Here is a 20,000-nt window from a genome sequence, read left to right as displayed (position 1 = left end):
ACCATTAAAGAAAAAAATTATATTTAGAATTCCTTTAAGACATAAAGGGCCTGATGATGAAAAATTTGTAATTATGTAAAGAAATCATGCAAAACCTTTAGGGCCTTTTTGAGCATTATATTGCAATGTATGTGTCGATCGTTCACATACAAAGCCCTGCAAAGTATGGTTGCACCAATACTAGTATCGGTGCCGATACCAAGTATTTGCATGAGTACTTGTACTCATGCAAATGCACCAATACTTAAACCGATACCTCCACTTCCTACCCATACGTTATCTTGTGGAGTTTTTTCAAACTGCATGTTCCCATTTCATTTTAAGCTGTAGTGGAGACTTAACTAAAAATGGTTCACTTCTGTTCTGCCAATACAAATTGTTGTTGTATTGTATTATTGTAGAATAGATCACTGTACCTCATTCAGACAAACCCCTGAAGTACTGGGCAGTTAATAAACTAAGATTTCCATCTCTGGCTAAAATGGCCCAAAATGATCTTTCTGCCCCTGCAGTAGTGCTGAAAGTGATAGACTGTTCAGCTTAGCGTCAAACGACATTACTGATAGCAGAAGCAGACTTATAGCTGAACATACAGAGAGGCTTCTGTTCCTTAAAAATAACTTGCTACTAACGTTTGCAAAAATTATTATAATTACTAGATTGCCTGTTATACTGCTAGTTCTTATCTTGCACAATTATGCTCAAAACATACTGTACTCTGAGGAACATCCTTAGCTTATATAATTGCAGGAAGAGTGTTAATAGAAAAAAATTAAGTTAATTCCTATGAACACACATCTTGCAATAATAGGACTAGATTTAGATTACATTTAATATGTAAGCTCTACCAATGCTCTGTGCACATTTCCAACTCAATAGACTTTAATGGAGTTGGACATGCAATGAGAGCGTTGGTAAAGCTTACCACTTAAATGTAAGCTAGCCCATAGTGTTGTCCCCCATTTTTAAACAGTGCACTGGTATATTTTTTTACTGTATTGCACTTTTGGTTGGTTGTGAAATTACATTTGTTATTTATTGTTGTTGTTATTATGAATATATTTTAATGTAATATTTATATTTATAAACATGTTCTGTGAAATTTCTTTGAGTTTTTACAACTTTGTGACAACAAGCAAATAAAACTGTTTTATTATTTCATAATGTCTTTTGAGTTACAGTTCTTCATAATTATAAAGAAGCTATCTTAAATCATTAGTCTGTATTGTGCTTGGGACACTGTCACATGACATAAAAAGTATCGGTAATTGATATTGGCAAGTATTTAAAAAAAAAAAAAGTATCGGTACTTGTACTTGGTCTTAAAAAAAAATTGTATCGGTGCAACCCTACTGCAAAACTAGATAAACCGATCTCAGATTAAAATGTACCTTGCTAAAAAAAAAATTGAGGTACCTCGCTGTACTGACGAGATATCTTAGATCATGTCCGCAGAGCAGAGAGCTTTAGATCATCAAGCCCAAAGTCTAAATCTTTCTTTTGAGCTGATACCTAGCAGTCTTTTAAAAGTGTAAAAGTGCAGTTGTCTAAGGCACATTGTGAAGAACTTGTCCAAAGAGAAAACTTTTGCTTATTGAGTCTAGTGGAATCAGTCATTTAGTGCTTCTAAAGGTTGATTTCCTGAAGAAAGGTACTGTATTTACAAAAGGTCTGTATTTAAGGCCAAAGTTTCACTGGTAATATTCTCCTTTAAAACTCTTAACTTGGCATTGTTTAGGCAGGATTTACAATTTACATCTGATAGTAACATGCCTAGGTAAGTGGTCTAATCATTTGGGGTTATCTGGTTAGATGCAAGGGTGATTTTATATCTAAATTAATCTACCTAGATTATCGTCTAAGAATCTCATCAGATTGTCCATGTCTTTATTTTAGCGAGTGTATCTTTTTATCAGGTTGTTATATTATACTTCACTGAAAATGTAGTAGATTAATGTTTAATCATCAATTTGTGTTTTTTGTTCCAGGCTATGATGGCAGAGGTGGGCGTAACTGCAGAGGACTATCCTACAGAAATCCATGAGTACCTTTCTGCTTTTGAGAATTCAGTTAGCTCAGTAGATGAAATGTTGAAGAAGATGATGTCTGTTTCTAGGTCTGAGCTCCTTCAGAAAGTAAGTAACTCCTACTAGGGATGCCCTGAAACTTCGGCTGCAGAAGCGTTTCAGCCGAAAATGGCATTTTTAGTTATTTCCTTTTTCATTTTTTTTTTGCCTGTTCTTTTCGGTAAATCTATTGTGTAGCATATTTCATATTTGATGCTAGCCTAGAGCTGCTGTTTGAGTTAATTTCTTGACTTACTGTTTTGCATATAATAATAGTTTTCTAGGACTATACTTTATTAATCTCTTCTGAAGAGTCTTCACTAATCTCTGTGCCATTTTCAACTTCCTTAACTTTCCTCTCTCTGACCATTATCTACTAACTTTCTCTCTTACTCTAGCTACTAAATCTTTGCAAGCCCCCAAAAAACTGCTACCTTGCAGGAATTTAAATGACTTGGATCTCACAGACTTTTCAACTCAACTGAATCCTCTGCTCTCCAACATTTCATCCCTCTATTGCCCAAACCTCGTGGCTTTACAGTATAATTCGGCGCTAAACTCTCCACTCTTCAACGTACATCAATCACTCAACGGCAACCGTGGCACACCAAACAGACCAGATATCTTCAGCGATGTTCACGGGCTGCTAAATGGCAGTGGAGGAAATCACGCACCTGTGCTGATTTCCGGCATTATAAATTCATCCTTAAGTCCTACAACTCTTCGCTCAGCCTGGCCAAACAAGTCTATTTCTCCTCCCTTGTATCATCTCATCAAACCCCAGTAAGCTGTTCTCTACCTTTAACTCTCTTCTACATCTGCCTGCACCCCCGCCCACTACCAACCTCACTGCTCAGATTATTGCTGATCACTTCAAAAATAAAATTGACACCATTAGAAAAGATATCTGCACCTCACGCCCCTCAAACCCAACAATCCTATGCACCCCTTATATCAACAAAACTCTATGCTACTTCCCTTCTGTAACACAAAGAAGTTTCTGTACTCCCATCCTTGGCTCATTTCACAACCTGCCCACTTGACCCTATTTCTTCACAACTTCTTCCCTCTCTCTCTGCTACACTAACCCCTACCCTAACTTATCTCTTTAACCAATCTCTCACCGCTGGCAAATTTCCTTATACATTCAAGCATGCATCAATCATACCAATCTTAAAAGAGCCCTCGCTTGGGGGGGGGGTGGTGGTCAACCGGTCTCCTTACTTCCCTTTGCTTCAAAATGATTGTAACGAACGACTGTTCTATAATCGGCTAACTCAATTTCTCAGAACTAACTCCTTACTTGATCCACTACAATCTGGTTTCTGTCCTAAACAATCAACAGAAAACGCTCTTACAAAAGTAACAAATGACCTGTTTTCAGCTAAAGCAAAAGGCCACTACTCCTTACTAATTCTTCTTGACCTGTCTGCTGCCTTTGACACAGTTGAACATCCTCTCCTCCTAATAATACTACATTCATTTGGCATCCGAGACACAGCCCTCTCCTGGTTTGCCTCACATCTCTTAAAACGCTCGTTTTCAGTGTCCTTTAACAACATATCTTGTGATCCTATGCCTTTCTCAGTTGGAGTACCGCAAAACTCTGTCTTGGGTCCCTTGCTTTTCTCTCTCTGTACATCATCCCTTGGAAAACTTATAGCCTCCCTTGGAAAACGTATAACCTCCTTTGGATTCCAGTACCACTTATATGCTGCTGATACCCAAATCTATCTTTCCTCTCCTAATATCTCTCTCTCTTTACTCAACCAGATTCCCAACTGCCTCTCTGCAATTTCCACTTCGATGTCTTCACATTATCTCCATCTCAATCTGTCCAAAACTGAGCTGCTTCTTATTCCTCCCCCCCCTCTTCGAGACATCCAACACCTGGCATTTCTCTGACGGTTGGAGACTCTATTCTCAACACCTCACCCCAGGTCTGCTGTTTTGGGGTTACACTTGACTCAGAACTCACATTCAACTATACAAGCACCTACTAAATCCTGCCGTTCACACCTACGCAACATTTCCAGAATTCGTCCTTCTTCCTTACTCAAAAAACTACAAAAATACTTATTCATTCCCTCATTTTGTCACGCATTGATTATTGCAATCTACTTCTAAATGGCCTTCCAAAACACAGCCACTCCTCCCTCCAATCTATTATGAATGCTTCTGCTAGACTCATCCACCTAAGTCTGCCAGCCTCTACATTGGCTCCCCATACACTCAATAATACAATTTAAAGTATTAACCCTAACTTACAAAGCACTCAACAGTCTAACTCCCAACAATATTTCCTCTCTCATCGTGAAATATTCCCCATCCTGTCCTCTTCAATCAACCTTTGATCTACGTCTCTCCACTCCTGTTATCTCTACGTCCCACTCCCGTCTCCAAGACTTTGCACGTGCTGCTCCTGTCCTCTGGAACTCTCTACCCCGCTCCATAAGACTGTCTCCAAGCTTGTATAGCTTCAGACGTTCCTTGAAAACTCACCTATTCAGAGAGGCTTACCATCTCTCATCCTAATCAAACTAATACATGAACTGCCTGACTCACTGCTGCAACTACAACCGATGTGACAAGCTACCCCCAACCTTATGTCTCTGCACTCTAAACCTGTAGACTGTGAGCTTTCCGGAGCAGGGCCCTCTTCCTCCTGTACTAGATTTATTTAGTTTTGTTATATTTTGTATTTTATCACAAATCCTTATCATTGTATACCACTATCACTGTGCCCAGCGCTATGGAATTTTGCGGCGCTATACAAATACATGATGATGATGGGATGCCCCAGAATTTTGGTCACAGAAAAATTTTGGCTGAAAATGGAATTATGTTTTTTTTGCCTGTTGTTTTTTTTTTTCTTGGTCAAATTATTGTGCAGCATATTATTGTTTTAAAGGGACAGTCTACACCAGAATTTTTATTGTTTTAAAAGATAGATAATCCCTTTATTACCCATTTCCCAGTTTTGCATAACCAACACAGTTATAATAATATACTTTTAACCTCTGTGATTATCTTGTATTTAAACCTCTGCAAACTGCCCCTTTTTTCAGTTCTTTTGACAGACTTGCAGTCTAGCCAATCAGTGCCAGCAACAAATTTCCAAATACTTCCATTAACAAAATGTGCAGTCTTTTTATATTTAAACTTTTTGAGTCACCAGCTCCTACTGAGCATGTGCAGAATAAAACGTGTATGCATTTGTGATTGGCTAATGCCTGTCACATGGTACGTTTATGCATTTGTGATTGGTTAATGCCTGTCACATGGTATGTGTATGCATTTGTGATTGGCTGATGTGTGTCACATGGTACAGGGGGAGTGGAAATAGACAACTTTTAAAATTGTCAGAAAAAAAATCTATTCATTTGAAGTTCAAATTAAGTGCTACTGCTTTTGTCTTGTTATCTTGCATTTGTTGATTATGCAAATCTACTGTGTTGACTGGTCCTTTAAGCATAATGTAAATCCCCAGCTATAAGGAATACCTTTCTCAGTAAGATGTAGGGTAAGGAATTTTGTGTCACTTCTGTGAGCCAAAGTAATGGGGCTGAGGTCTGTGAAAATTTAGAGGGAGCAACCCTCAAAATTGAAATGTTTATTTCTGGCAGCATGGATTTTTTTTTATTAATATCCCTCGGAGGATCTGAATCTTTGGGACATGGACGGAGAGTTCTATGGGCTCTATCTAGTGGTAGGGCCATGTGTTCAGCGTCTTCTGTGAGAGAATGGAAGAATCTTTGTAGGTATAGTTATATTTGATCGAATGTTAGTTTTTCTTATATACTGGAGTCTGATAATCTGTCTTCTGCCCCGATTATCGACGTCTTAAAGTTTAATGTGTATTTTTGTTCTTCAACATATTCGATCCTGTCACCTAGGTCGGCCATATCTTTTTAAATTTCTGTAAGGCTAGGTTTCATCATTTGCCCTACTTGTTGCAGGAAGGGGTTTGAGGTCAGCTTTAGTGGGAAAGCAGCGAATATCTGCTTGCATAAGTGGTGTAGAGTCTTCAAACGTGGTGCTGTCTTGCGATCTCTAATAGGGCTGTGTCGGTATCAAACCCTGAGAGTGAGCCAAGCGATTTGAAATAAGAGCTCATCTTAGTAGTAGGGATAGAAGTTGGTTTAGTTACTTTGTCCATTTTTGAAGATTTTCTGGTGGTCATATTGTAACCAGTAATGGGGGAGGTGCAAACCAGGATTTGTATATTAATTAGCAATTTCCAAGAAGACTAAGGTACTGAAACAGTCAATAATTAGATTAATCAGGGACAGGTGTTATATGATTATGTTATGCAAGTGAGAAGGGAGCATGATAGGCCCTTCTTTGCTTATTTATATAGTATCCTGAACAGGTATATAAAAAAGGTATGTACTCTAGGGAGTGTCCGGGTACGTTTGGTGGTGTTTAGTATCAGGAAACGTATTTCTTAGTCCTTGTACCTTGGCCTTTATGGTCTAATAGGGCTGGTTCTGGCCTCCCTCTTCATTCCAGAATTAAGCAGCTGCTGCCCTTCACTACCTATGCTATTATGAGAGTATAATTCACAGTTTATAATAATAAAGGTAGAGTTCTTGGGAAGCTATACTCTCACCTGTTTTAGTGTGAGGATTGCGGCCCCGGTAGGTGTTTCATACAGCCCCCTTGACGCTGCGCTTCTGTGGGAAGACAGTAATCGCTATATTGGTGCGTTGCTGGGCCGTTCCCCAAGACATTATATAGGCGTTGTGTTGAAGGCCATGCAAACCGTGTGCTCACTTGTTCCCATTGTGTTTGTAGAGTTGTGTTTAGAAAGCCGCGTGGTATAGCACTTTATAGTGTGCGCAACATTTAGATGGTGCCAGAACCCTCCGGTAAGAGAGCTATGGGTGCTTCGTCAAATCAGCTAATCGTGAGTAAAGTTAAGGAGTATTATAGAGTGCTTTGTCCGTAGGAGTTAGGCTCTTTGGCTAGGTATTGTACGGAACGTTTCAAGTTGCAGCCATCTTGCTTTTCAGTCAGCTCTGCACCATTATTATTATTATTATTATTATTATAATATTATTTATATATTTATTTATTTTTTGCTTGCAGATTGAACCATTGGAACAAGCAAAATTAGACTTGGTATCCGCATACACACTGAATTCACTCTTCTGGGGTAAGTATATCTAGCTTTTAGACTGATGTAGATAGGTGGTTGTAAAACTTATTTACTATTTTATTTACCTTGTAGTATATTTGACTACACAAGGAATGAATCCAAAGGAGCATCCTGTAAAAGAGGAATTGGTAAGATATAAATGTATCTGTGCACTTGTTTAAATATTTGTTTTAGTGCATTCAACTACTTACATTCACATATGCATTTCCAAAAGGTAGTTTTGCTTTCTTAAAAGTTCACAATCCTGCCTTGCTCTACCTTAGTTATGTGACCATACTTCAAAGATTTTTGTTGCAGTATACATATACATAAAATTGTATTGTTAGTGGGGGGTTTAGTACAAGGACTTACTATGGGTGTCTTAAATGGACAGTCAAGTCAAAATTAAACTTTCATGATTCACATACGGTATGCAACTTTAATTAACTTTCCAAATTACTTTTATAATTATATTTGCTCTGTTCTCTTGGTATTTTTTGTTCAAAGCTAAACCTAGAATGGCTCATATGCTAATTTCTAAGCCCTTGAAGGCCACCTCTTAACTGATTGCATTTTGCTAGCTTTTCACAGCTAGACAACTCTAGTTTGTGTGTGCCGTATTAATAACATTGTGCTCACTCCTGTGGAGTTACCCAAGTCAGCTCTAAATGGCTTAAATGCAAGTCTGTCAAAAGAACTGAAATAGGGGGCAGTCTGCAGATGCTTAGATACAAGGTAATCACAAAAGTAAAAAGTATAATTTCTCTTGTTAAGTGTATCCAGTCCACGGATCATCCATTACTTATGGGATATTCTCCTTCCCAACAGGAAGTTGCAAGAGGATCACCCACAGCAGAGCTGCTATATAGCTCCTCCCCTCACTGCCATATCCAGTCATTCTCTTGCAACTCTAAACAAAGATGGAGGTAGTAAGAGGAGAGTGGTGTATTATAGTTAGTTTTCTTTCTTCAATCAAAGTTTATTTTTAAATGGTACCGGAGTGTACTATTTTCTCTCAGGCAGCATTTAGAAGAAGAATCTGCCTGCGTTTTCTATGATCTTAGCAGAAGTAACTAAGATCCACTGCCGTTCTCACATATTCTGAGGAGTGAGGTAACTTCAGAGGGGGAATGGCGTGCAGGTTATCCTGCAATAAGGTATGTGCAGTTAACATATTTCTAGGGATGGAATTTGCTAGAAAATGCTGCTGATACCGGATTAATGTAAGTTAAGCCTAAATACAGTGATTTAATAGCGACTGGTTTCAGGCTTATTACCAGAGATACATACCCTTATAAAAGTGCAATATAAAACGTTTGCTGGCATGTTTAATCGTTTTTATATATGCTTTGTGATAAAACCTATTGGGGCCTAGTTTTTTTCCACATGGCTGGCTTGATTTTTGCCTAGAAACAGTTTCCTGAGGCTTTCCACTGTTGTAACATGAGTGGGAGGGGCCTATTTTAGCGCTTTTCTGCGCAGCTAAAATTACAGACAGAGACATTCAGCTTCCCTCTGCATGATACAGGACATCTCTGAAGGGCTCAAAAGGCTTCAAAAGTCGTGTTTGAGGAAGGTAACAGCCACAGTAGAGCTGTGGCAGTTGTTGTGACTGATTTTAAAAACGTTTTTTCCATTTATTATCCGTTTTGGATATTAAGGGGTTAATCATCCATTTGCAAGTGGGTGCAATGCTCTGCTAACTTATTACATACACTGTAAAAATTTCGTTAGTGTAACTGCCTTTTTTCACTGTTATTTCAAATTTTGACAAAATTTGCTTTTCTTAAAGGCGCAGTAACGTTTTTGATATTGCTTGTTAACTTGGTTTAAAGTGTTTTCCAAGCTTGCTAGTCTCATTGCTAGTCTGTACAAACATGTCTGACACAGAGGGAACTACTTGTTCATTATGTTTAAAAGCCATGGTGGAGCCCCATAGGAGAATGTGTACTAAATGTATTGATTTCACCTTAAACAGTAAAGATCAGTCTTTATCTATAAAAGAATTGTCACCAGAGGGGTCTGTCGAGGGGGAAGTTATGCCGACTAACTCTCCCCACGTGTCGGACCCTTTGCCTCCTGCTCAAGGGACTCACGCTAATATGGCGCCAAGTACATCAGGGACGCCCATAGCGATTACTTTGCAGGACATGGCTGCAATCATGGATAATACCCTGTCAGCGGTATTAGCCAGATTGCCTGAATTTAGAGGCAAGCGCGATAGCTCTGGGGTTAGACGAGATACAGAGCGCGTAGATGCTGTAAGAGCCATGTCTGATACTGCGTCACAATATGCAGAACCTGAGGACGGAGAGCTTCAGTCTGTGGGTGACATCTCTGACTCGGGGAGACCTGATTCAGATATTTCTAATTTTAAATTTAAGCTTGAGAACCTCCGTGTATTGCTTGGGGAGGTGTTAGCTGCTCTGAATGACTGTGACACAATTGCAGTGCCAGAGAAATTGTGTAGACTGGATAAATACTATGCAGTGCTGGTGTGTACTGATGTTTTTCCAATACCTAAAAGGTTTACAGAAATTATTAGTAAGGAGTGGGATAGACCCGGTGTGCCGTTTTCCCCCCCTCCTATATTTAGATTTTTTTTTCCATTAGACGCCACTACACGGGACTTATGGCAGACGGTCCCTAAGGTGGAGGGAGCAGTTTCTATTTTAGCAAAGCGTACCACTATCCCGGTTGAGGACAGTTGTGCTTTTTCAGATCCAATGGATAAAAAATTAGAGGGTTACCTTAAGAAGATGTTTATTCAACAAGGTTTTATTTTAAAGCTCCTTGCATGCATTGCGCCTGTCACTGCTGCGGCGGCGTTCTGGTTTGAGGCCCTGGAAGAGGCCATCCATACAGCTCCATTGACTGAAATCATTGACAAGCTTAGAACACTTAAGCTAGCTAACACTTTTGTTTCTGATGCCATTGTTCATTTGACTAAACTAACAGCTAAGAATTCTGGATTCGCCATCCAGGCACGCAGGGCGCTATGGCTTAAATCCTGGTCAGCTGACGTGACTTCGAAGTCTAAATTACTCAATATTCCTTTCAAGGGGCAGACCTTATTCGGGCCTGGTTTGAAGGAAATTATTGCTGACATTACTGGAGGTAAGGGTCATACCCTTCCTCAGGACAGGGCCAAATCAAGGGGCAAACAGTCTAATTTTCGTGCCTTTCGAAATTTCAAGGCAGGTGCAGCATCAAATTCCTCTACTTCAAAACAAGAAGGAACTTTTGCTCAATCCAAGCAGGCCTGTAAACCTAACCAGTCCTGGAACAAGGGCAAGCAGGCCAAAAAGCCTGCTGCTGCCTCCAAGACAGCATGAAGGAACGGCCCCCTATCCGGCAACGGATCTAGTAGGGGGCAGACTTTCTCTCTTCGCCCAGGCGTGGGCAAGAGATGTTCAGGATCCCTGGGCGTTGGAGATCATATCTCAGGGATATCTTCTGGACTTCAAAGCTTCTCCTCCACAAGGGAGATTTTACCTTTCAAGATTATCTGCAAACCAGATAAAGAAAGAGGCATTCCTACGCTGCGTGCAAGACCTTCTAGTCATGGGAGTGATCCATCCAGTTCCGCAGACGGAACAAGGACAGGGTTTTTATTCAAATCTGTTTGTGGTTCCCAAAAAAGAGGGAACCTTCAGACCAATTTTGGATCTAAAGATCTTAAACAAATTCCTCAGAGTTCCATCTTTCAAGATGGAAACTATTCGGACCATCTTACCCATGATCCAAGAGGGTCAGTACATGACCACAGTGGACTTAAAGGATGCCTACCTTCACATTCCAATTCACAAGAATCATCATCGGTTCCTAAGGTTTGCCTTTCTAGACAGGCATTACCTGCCCCGAGAATTTTTACAAAGGTTCTGGGCTCACTTCTGGCGGTTCTAAGACCGCGAGGCATAGCGGTGGCTCCTTATCTAGACGACATCCTGATACGGGCGTCAAGCTTTCAAATTGCCAAGTCTCATACAGAGATAGTTCTGGCATTTCTGAGGTCGCATGGGTGGAAAGTGAACGAAGAAAAGAGTTCTCTATCTCCTCTCACAAGAGTTTCCTTGTTAGGGACTCTTATAGATTCTGTAGAAATGAAAATTTACCTGACGGAGTCCAGGTTATCAAAACTTTTAAATGCTTGCTGTGTTCTTCACTCCATTCCGCGCCCTGCGGTGGCTCAGTGCATGGAAGTAATCGGCTTAATGGTAGCGGCGATGGACATAGTGCCATTTGCGCGCCTGCATCTCAGACCGCTGCAATTATGCATGCTCAGTTAGTGGAATGGGGATTACACAGATTTGTCCCCTCTACTAAATCTGGATCAGGAAACCAGAGATTCTCTTCTCTGGTGGTTATCTCGGGTCCACCTGTCCAAGGGGATGACCTTTCGCAGGCCAGATTGGACGATTGTAACAACAGATGCCAGCCTTCTAGGTTGGGGTGCAGTCTGGAACTCCCTGAAGGCTCAGGGTTCATGGACTCAGGAGGAGAAACTCCTCCCAATAAATATTCTTGAGTTAAGAGCGATATTCAATGCTCTTCTAGCTTGGCCTCAGTTAACAACACTGAGGTTCATCAGATTTCAGTCGGACAACATCACAACTGTGGCTTACATCAACCATCAAGGGGGAACCAGGAGTTCCCTAGCGATGTCAGAAGTCTACAAGATAATTCGCTGGGCAGAGACTCACTCTTGCCACCAATCAGCGATCGATATCCCGGGCGTAGAGAACTGGGAGGCGGATTTTCTAAGTCATCAGACTTTTCATCCGGGGGAGTGGGAGCTCCATCCGGAGGTGTTTGCTCAATTGGTCCATCGTTGGGGCAAACCAGAACTGGATCTCATGGCGTCTCGCCAGAACGCCAAGCTTCCTCGTTACGGATCCAGGTCCAGAGACCCAGAAGCGACGCTGATAGATGCTCTAGCAGCTCCTTGGTTCTTCAACCTGGCTTATGTGTTTCCACCGTTTCCTCTGCTCCCCCGACTGATTGCCAAAATCAGACAGGAGAGAGCATCGGTGATTCTGATCCACGCAGGACCCGGTATGCAGATCTGGTGGACATGTCATCCTTTCCACCATGGACTCTGCCTCTGAGACAAGACCTTCTAATTCAAGGTCCTTTCAACCATCCGAATCTAATTTCTCTGAGACTGACTGCATGGAGATTGAACGCTTGATCCTATCAAAGCGTGGCTTCTCCGAGTCAGTCATTGATACCTTAATACAGGCACGAAAGCCTGTTACCAGGAAAATCTACCACAAGATATGGCGAAAATATCTTCATTGGTGTGAATCCAAGAATTACTCATGGAGTAGGGTTAGGATTCCTAGGATATTGTCCTCCCTCCAAGAGGGTTTGGACAAAGGATTATCAGCTAGTTCTTTAAAGGGACAGATTTCTGCTCTGTCTATTCTTTTACACAAGCGTCTGGCAGAAGTTCCAGACGTTCAGGCATTTTGTCAGGCTTTAGTTAGAATTAAGCCTGTGTTTAAACCTGTTGCTCCTCCATGGAGCTTAAACTTGGTTCTTAAAGTTCTTCAAGGGGTTCCGTTTGAACCCCTTCATTCTATTGATATCAAACTTTTATCATGGAAAGTTTTATTTCTGATGGCTATTTCCTCGGCTCGAAGAGTCTCTGAGTTATCTGCCTTACATTGTGATTCTCCTTATCTGATCTTTCATTCAGATAAAGTAGTTCTGCGTACAAAACCTGGGTTTTTACCCAAGGTGGTTTCTAATAAGAATATCAATCAAGAGATTGTTGTTCCATCATTGTGTCCTAATCCTTCTTCAAAGAAGGAACATCTTTTGCATAATCTAGACGTAGTCCGTGCCTTGAAGTTTTACTTACAAGCTACTAAGGATTTTCGTCAAACATCTAACCTGTTTGTTGTTTACTCTGGACAGAGGAGAGGTCAAAAGGCCTCGGCAACCTCTCTTTCTTTTTGGCTTCGGAGTATAATCCGTTTAGCCTATGAGACTGCTGGACAGCAGCCCCCTGAAAGGATTACAGCTCATTCTACTAGAGCTGTGGCTTCCACCTGGGCCTTTAAAAATGAGGCCTCTGTTGAACAGATTTGCAAGGCTGCGACTTGGTCTTCACTTCATACCTTTTAAAAATTTTACAAATTTGATACTTTTGCTTCTTCGGAGGCTGTTTTTGGGAGAAAGGTTCTACAGACAGTGGTTCCTGCCTTGTCCCTCCCATCATCCGTGTACTTTAGCTTTGGTATTGGTATCCCATAAGTAATGGATGATCCGTGGACTGGATACACTTAACAAGAGAAAACATAATTTATGCTTACCTGATAAATTTATTTCTCTTGTAGTGTATCCAGTCCACGGCCCGCCCTGTCCTTTTAAGGCAGGTCTAAATTTTAATTAAACTACAGTCACCACTGCACCCTATGGTTTCTCCTTTCTCGGTTTGTTTCGGTCGAATGACTGGATATGGCAGTGAGGGGAGGAGCTATATAGCAGCTCTGCTGTGGGTGATCCTCTTGCAACTTCCTGTTGGGAAGGAGAATATCCCATAAGTAATGGATGATCCGTGGACTGGATACACTACAAGAGAAATAAATTTATCAGGTAAGCATAAATTATGTTATAACTGTGCTGGTTATTCAAAACTGGGGAATGGTTAATAAAGGGATTATCTATCTTTTTAAACAATAAAAATTCTGGAGTGGACTGGCCCTTTAACTTTGTGTGCTAAGTAGTCCTAAGCAAGGTGTATAACCAGTAATTGGCATCTACAGACTGTTTCTACCGATTCACTGGCAATGCCCAACTCAGGGAACTGATCTCATTTAATTTCTTTATAGGGACAGTAAAGTAAATAATAAACTTTCATGATTTAGATACCGCAAGCAATTTTAAACAATTTTCCCTTTTTTTTTCTCTTATGAAATATGCTTCATTCTTTTGGTATCCTTTATTGAAAAGCATACCTAGTTAGGCTCAGGAGGTGCAATGCACTGCTGGGAGCTAGCTGCTGATTGGTAGATGTACATATGCCTCTTGTCCCATTGATTCATTGCTGATCCTGAGCCTACTCTTTAACAAAGGATACCAAGAGTGAAGCAAATTTGATAATAGAAGTAATCAAGAAATGTGTTTAAAATTGTATGCTCTGAGTTATAAAAGTTTCATTTTGACTTTACTATCCCTTTAACTCCTTTACGTGGATTAAACACATAGGGGTCACGCACAGTCCTCTAGACTAGATGAAATCCAAATAGCCTTTAATGGAGGTTTTTCTATTGAAAATCATTAGATACATTTTTTTCTAAATTAATGTGATCTTCCCCCATAGTTACATTAAAAAATGTACAATAAGAGCATTATATTATTGCATTCAATATCTCGTTTAAAGGCACAATCTAGTAAAAATTAAACTTTCATGATTCAGACAGGGCATGTAATTTAAACAACTCTCTAATTTACTTTTTGCTTTGTTCTCTTGGTATTCGTTGTTGAAAGATAAACCTAGGTAGGCTCATATGCAAATTTTCTAAGCCCTCGAAAGCTGCCTCTTATCTCATTTTGACAGCTGGACATTGCTAGTTCTGTGCTATATAGATAACATTGTGCTCACTCCCATGGATTTACCTAGGAGTCAGCACTGATTGGCTAGAATGAGTCTGTCAAAAGAACTGAGATAAGGGGCAGTCTGCAGAGGCTTAGATACTAGGTAATCACAGAGGTAAAAGCATATTAATGTAACCATGTTGGTTATGCAAATCTGGGGAATGGGTAATAAAGGGATTATCTATCTTTTTAAAAATTCTGGAGTAACTTCCAAGGGATCAGCTTGTATAGAACAGTGACCTACACATGACTTGTATTCAACTTTACTTGTACATTGCTGCCATCATCCATCAAAAAAATGTAATGTTTCAAATTTAGTTTGTCTCTTTAAGGAATAAATTAAGCATTTCAACAGGGGTGTGATATACCTTAAAATCAGAGACTAGCAAATGAGAAATAATATTTTATGCAGCTGTGTGTAAATTATACTGCTGTAGCCTGTAATTCTATATTTTGCCCTTTGTAACAATATATGTCTTGTAGAACCTTTTGGAATGTGAGTGTTGTAGCCAGCGCCACTATCCATCATTTCTGCAAAGAGAAACCATGACAAATAAAATAATTAGAACAATGAGGTTTTAGCACATAGTCAGAGAATAGTGATTAGGATTTAAGCCAGTAGACTTTGGCATTCTTCCTTCACTCTAAAGATTTTTAGTGTAATGGGGGTTTCCTTCTGAAGAGCTGACCTTGTGTAAGCATTAACTTATTGATATAGCAGAAAGTGGTTTGAGGTAGATTATCACAGCTTGAGTCATAAAGGAAACTTTTTTAACATTTAAATATCAGAATTGTATTGTGTTAAAGCTGCATTAAACAGTTTGAGATTGTAATATAATTTTTTTTTCTGTGTAGTGAAAAAACAAAATGTATGCGTACCTGATAAATGTATTTCTTTTACAAGATATGACGAGTCCACGGATTTTATCCTTATGGGATTACGCCTCCTGGTCAGCAGGAAGTGGCAAAGAGCACCACAGCAGAGCTGTATATATAGCTCCTCCATCCCTTCCCTCCCACCCCAGTCATTCTCTTTGCCTGTGTTAGTAATAGGAAGAGGTAAAGTGAGGTGTTAGTTTAGATTCTTCAATCAAGAAGTTTTTTTTATTTTAAAATGGTGCCAGTGAGTACACATAGGTGTGTCCGGTCCACGGCGTCATCCTTACTTGTGGGATATTCTCTTCCCCAACAGGAAATGGCAAAGAGCCCAGCAAAGCTGGTCACATGATCCCTCCTAGGCTCCGCCTACCCCAGTCATTCTCTTTGCCGTTGCACAGGCAATATCTCCACGGAGATGGTTATGAGTTTTTTGGTGTTTAAATGTAGTTTTTATCCTTCAATCAAGTGTTTGTTATTTTAAAATAGTGCTGGTATGTACTATTTACTCTGAAACAGAAAAGAGATGAAGATTTCTGTTTGTAAGAGGAAGATGATTTTAGCAAACGTTACTAAAATCGATGGCTGTTTCCACACAGGACTGTTGAGATGAAGTAACTTCAGTTGGGGGAAACAGTTGGCAGACTTTGCTGCTTGAGGTATGACTGGCCACATTTCTAACAAGACTTTGTAATGCTGGAAGGCTGTCATTTTCCCTATGGGAACCGGTAAGCCATTTTCTTAGTTTAAGTAAAAGAATAAAGGGCTTCATAAGGGCTTAAAAGACTGGTAGACATTTTTCTGGGCTAAAACGATTACTTTCTAAGCATGTTTGGCAGATTATAACTCTTAATAGTTACTATAATCTTGGGGATTGTTTTTAAAAAAACGGCAGGCACTGTATTGGACACCATTTTCACTGGGGGCCTTTCCTAGTCATAGGCAGAGCCTCATTTTCGCGCCACTAATGCGCAGTTGTTTTTGGAGAGCAAGGCATGCAGATGCATGTGTGAGGAGCTAAGAACCACTGAAAAAGCTTATTGAAGGCGTCATTTGGTATCGTATTCCCCTCTGGACTTGGTTGGGTCTCAGTAAAGCAGATTCCTGGGACTGTATTGGGGTTAAATGTAAAAACGGCTCCGGTTCCGTTATTTTAAGGGTTAAAGCTTTCAAATTTGGTGTGCAATACTTTTAAGGCTGGCTCCACCATGGAAGCTACCTTTGAGACAGGACCTTCTTGTTCAGGGTCCATTCGAACATCCGAATCTGGTTTCCCTCCAACTGACTGCTTGGAGATTGAACGCTTGATTTTATCAAAGCGTGGGTTTTCAGATTCTGTAATAGATACTCTTATTCAGGCTAGAAAGCCTGTAACTAGAAAAATTTACCATAAGATATGGAAAAAATATATCTGTTGGTGTGAATCTAAAGGATTCCCATGGAACAAGATAAAAATTCCTAAGATTCTATCCTTTCTACAAGAAGGTTTGGAGAAAGGATTATCTGCAAGTTCTCTGAAGGGACAGATTTCTGCTTTATCTGTTTTACTTCACAAAAAGCTGGCAGCTGTGCCAGATGTTCAAGCTTTTGTTCAGGCTCTGGTTAGAATCAAGCCTGTTTACAGATCTTTGACTCCTCCCTGGAGTCTTAATCTAGTTATTTCAGTTCTTCAAGGGGTTCCGTTTGAACCCTTACATTCCGTAGATATTAAGTTATTATCTTGGAAAGTTTTGTTTTTGGTTGCAATTTCTTCTGCTAGAAGAGTTTCTGAGTTATCTGCTCTGCAGTGTTCTCCGCCCTATCTGGTATTTCATGCAGATAAGGTGGTTTTGCGTACTAAGCCTGGTTTTCTTCCGAAAGTTGTCTCCAACAAAAATATTAACCAGGAGATTGTTGTACCTTCTTTGTGTCCGAATCCAGTTTCAAAGAAGGAACGTTTGTTACACAATTTGGACGTAGTCCGTGCTCTAAAATTCTATTTAGAAGCTACTAAGGATTTCAGACAAACATCTTCTTTGTTTGTTGTTTATTCTGGTAAAAGGAGAGGTCTAAAAGCAACTTCTACCTCTCTTTCTTTTTGGCTTAAAAGCATTATCCGATTGGCTTATGAGACTGCCGGACGGCAGCCTCCTGAAAGAATCACAGCTCACTCCACTAGGGCTGTGGCTTCCACATGGGCCTTCAAGAACGAGGCTTCTGTTGACCAGATATGTAAGGCAGCGACTTGGTCTTCACTGCACACTTTTGCCAAATTTTACAAATTTGATACTTTTGCTTCTTCGGAGGCTATTTTTGGGAGAAAGGTTTTGCAAGCCGTGGTGCCTTCCATTTAGGTGACCTGATTTGCTCCCTCCCTTCATCCGTGTCCTAAAGCTTTGGTATTGGTTCCCACAAGTAAGGATGACGCCGTGGACCGGACACACCTATGTTGGAGAAAACAGAATTTATGCTTACCTGATAAATTACTTTCTCCAACGGTGTGTCCGGTCCACGGCCCGCCCTGGTTTTTTTAATCAGGTCTGATGAATTATTTTCTCTAACTACAGTCACCACGGTATCATATGATTTCTCCTATGCATATTCCTCCTGTACGTCGGTCGAATGACTCTGGGGTAGGCGGAGCCTAGGAGGGATCATGTGACCAGCTTTGCTGGGCTCTTTGCCATTTCCTGTTGTGGAAGAGAATATCCCACAAGTAAGGATGACGCCGTGGACCGGACACACCGTTGGAGAAAGTAATTTATCAGGTAAGCATAAATTCTGTTTTTTCTCAGGGAGAAATCGTCAGTCACTTGATTCCTAAGAGGAGTGGAGACATCTTATTTTTCTGCCCTGATATTGATGATCTTAGCAAACATTATCTAAGATCCTGCTGGTTTCCACAGAGCAGTTGAAGGTAGTGTAAAGAAATATCTTCAGTGTGGAGAACCGTGTCATGCTACAAGCAGCATTGAGGTATGTTTCAGTCATTTGTTTCTGGGGAGACTTGATACATCAGAACAGGCTGACATAATTCCCTATCTGGGGAGGGGTAATCAGTATGCACTATATGTATGGAAATGGTGTACCTGGAATTCCCTTTTATATTGATTGCTTATCAGTATGTTTCCCTTATGTATATTCAGTGTGGGCTAGACGCTGGGAGATGCGGTTTGCTGTCTAAGGGCTGTCATTGATATATCACTATAACTGGCCTGAGAGAGTGCAGTTTTTCATGAAGTTACGCTTTATTATTGAGGTGTATGTGTAGAGGGGCACATGGCTTTTAACATTTTATTTGGGAACCGACATGTTGTTTTACTTCCCATGCGGGTCTAAGTACGAGTCGAGTTACGCCCACTGTGGGTGGGGCCTAATTTTGCACGCTCAGCCCCGCAGTATTCATCCGGATCGGCAGCAAGGTCCTGGGCTCCGGTGGGACCTAAGTTGTTTTTGTAAACGAAGGAAGAGTCTTAGGAGCGCTTCTTAAGCAGAATCAGTGTGATCTGGGGGCAGGTAGGCGCCGCAGCAGAGCTGTGGCGAGGTGCAGGGGCCTGAATTGATAAAAAGTTAATATAACTGATAAAAATGATATAAATTGATATATAACATATCCAAACAAGCGGTGCAATATTGTTAAGCTAATTTGGGCACATAAGGACATTTTTTATTACTGCAAACGTTGTTTTTGAGATAACAGAAAAATTGTTGCGCTTTTATTATTTAAAGGCGCAGTACACTTTTTAGTTCAAAATTTTTGAGTATATGTTTTGACTTCAGAGTTCAATATATCAAGTAAAGAACGACTATTATTGCTATTGCTAGTCTGTTTAACATGTCTGAACTTCAGGAAAGTACATGTTCTATGTGTTTAGATGCCAATGTGGAACCCCCTCTTACTTTTTGTCCCTCATGTACTGAAAGGCCCTTACAATGTAAAAAACTGATTTTCTTTAATGCAAATATGTCTAAGGATGATTCTCAGACTGATGAGAATCCAGGGTATGCCGCTACTTTCTCCCCAAGCGTCCCAACCTTTAACGCCCACCCAAGCGACGCCGTGTTCTTCAACCGCGTCCACTTCATTTTCTCTGCAGAATATGGCTGCAGTTATGTCATCTACCCTTACAGAGGTTTTTTCTAAGTTGCCAGTATTGCAGGGCAAACGCAGCAGGACAGAGGCCACTCTGATTCCTGCGACTTCTGATGCTTTAATGGCTATTTCTGATGTACCCTCACAGGGATTTAAATTGGGGGTCAGTGAACTTCTGTCTGAGGTGGAACTTTCTGACTCGGGAAGTGTGTTACCTCAGACAGACTCAAACGTAATGTCA

General features: G+C 40.5%; 1 protein-coding gene across 1 annotated transcript in view; it reads left to right on the top strand.

Annotated features, from left to right (window-relative positions):
- C1D (C1D nuclear receptor corepressor) overlaps positions 1-20,000 on the top strand; it is a 107,131-nt gene that overhangs the window by 53,387 nt on the left and 33,744 nt on the right. The window contains exons 2-4 of the mRNA XM_053712107.1: positions 1,989-2,135; positions 7,158-7,224; positions 7,300-7,355. Of these exons, the coding sequence (XP_053568082.1) occupies positions 1,992-2,135; positions 7,158-7,224; positions 7,300-7,355 (267 nt within the window). The 5' untranslated portion in view covers positions 1,989-1,991. The remainder of the gene's footprint in view (positions 1-1,988; positions 2,136-7,157; positions 7,225-7,299; positions 7,356-20,000) is intronic.

The sequence above is a fragment of the Bombina bombina genome, chromosome 4, assembly GCF_027579735.1.
Source record: "Bombina bombina isolate aBomBom1 chromosome 4, aBomBom1.pri, whole genome shotgun sequence".
Lineage (NCBI taxonomy): Eukaryota > Metazoa > Chordata > Amphibia > Anura > Bombinatoridae > Bombina > Bombina bombina.
Note: the sequence above shows the minus strand (reverse complement) of the source record. Positions and strands in the feature narration are given on the sequence as shown.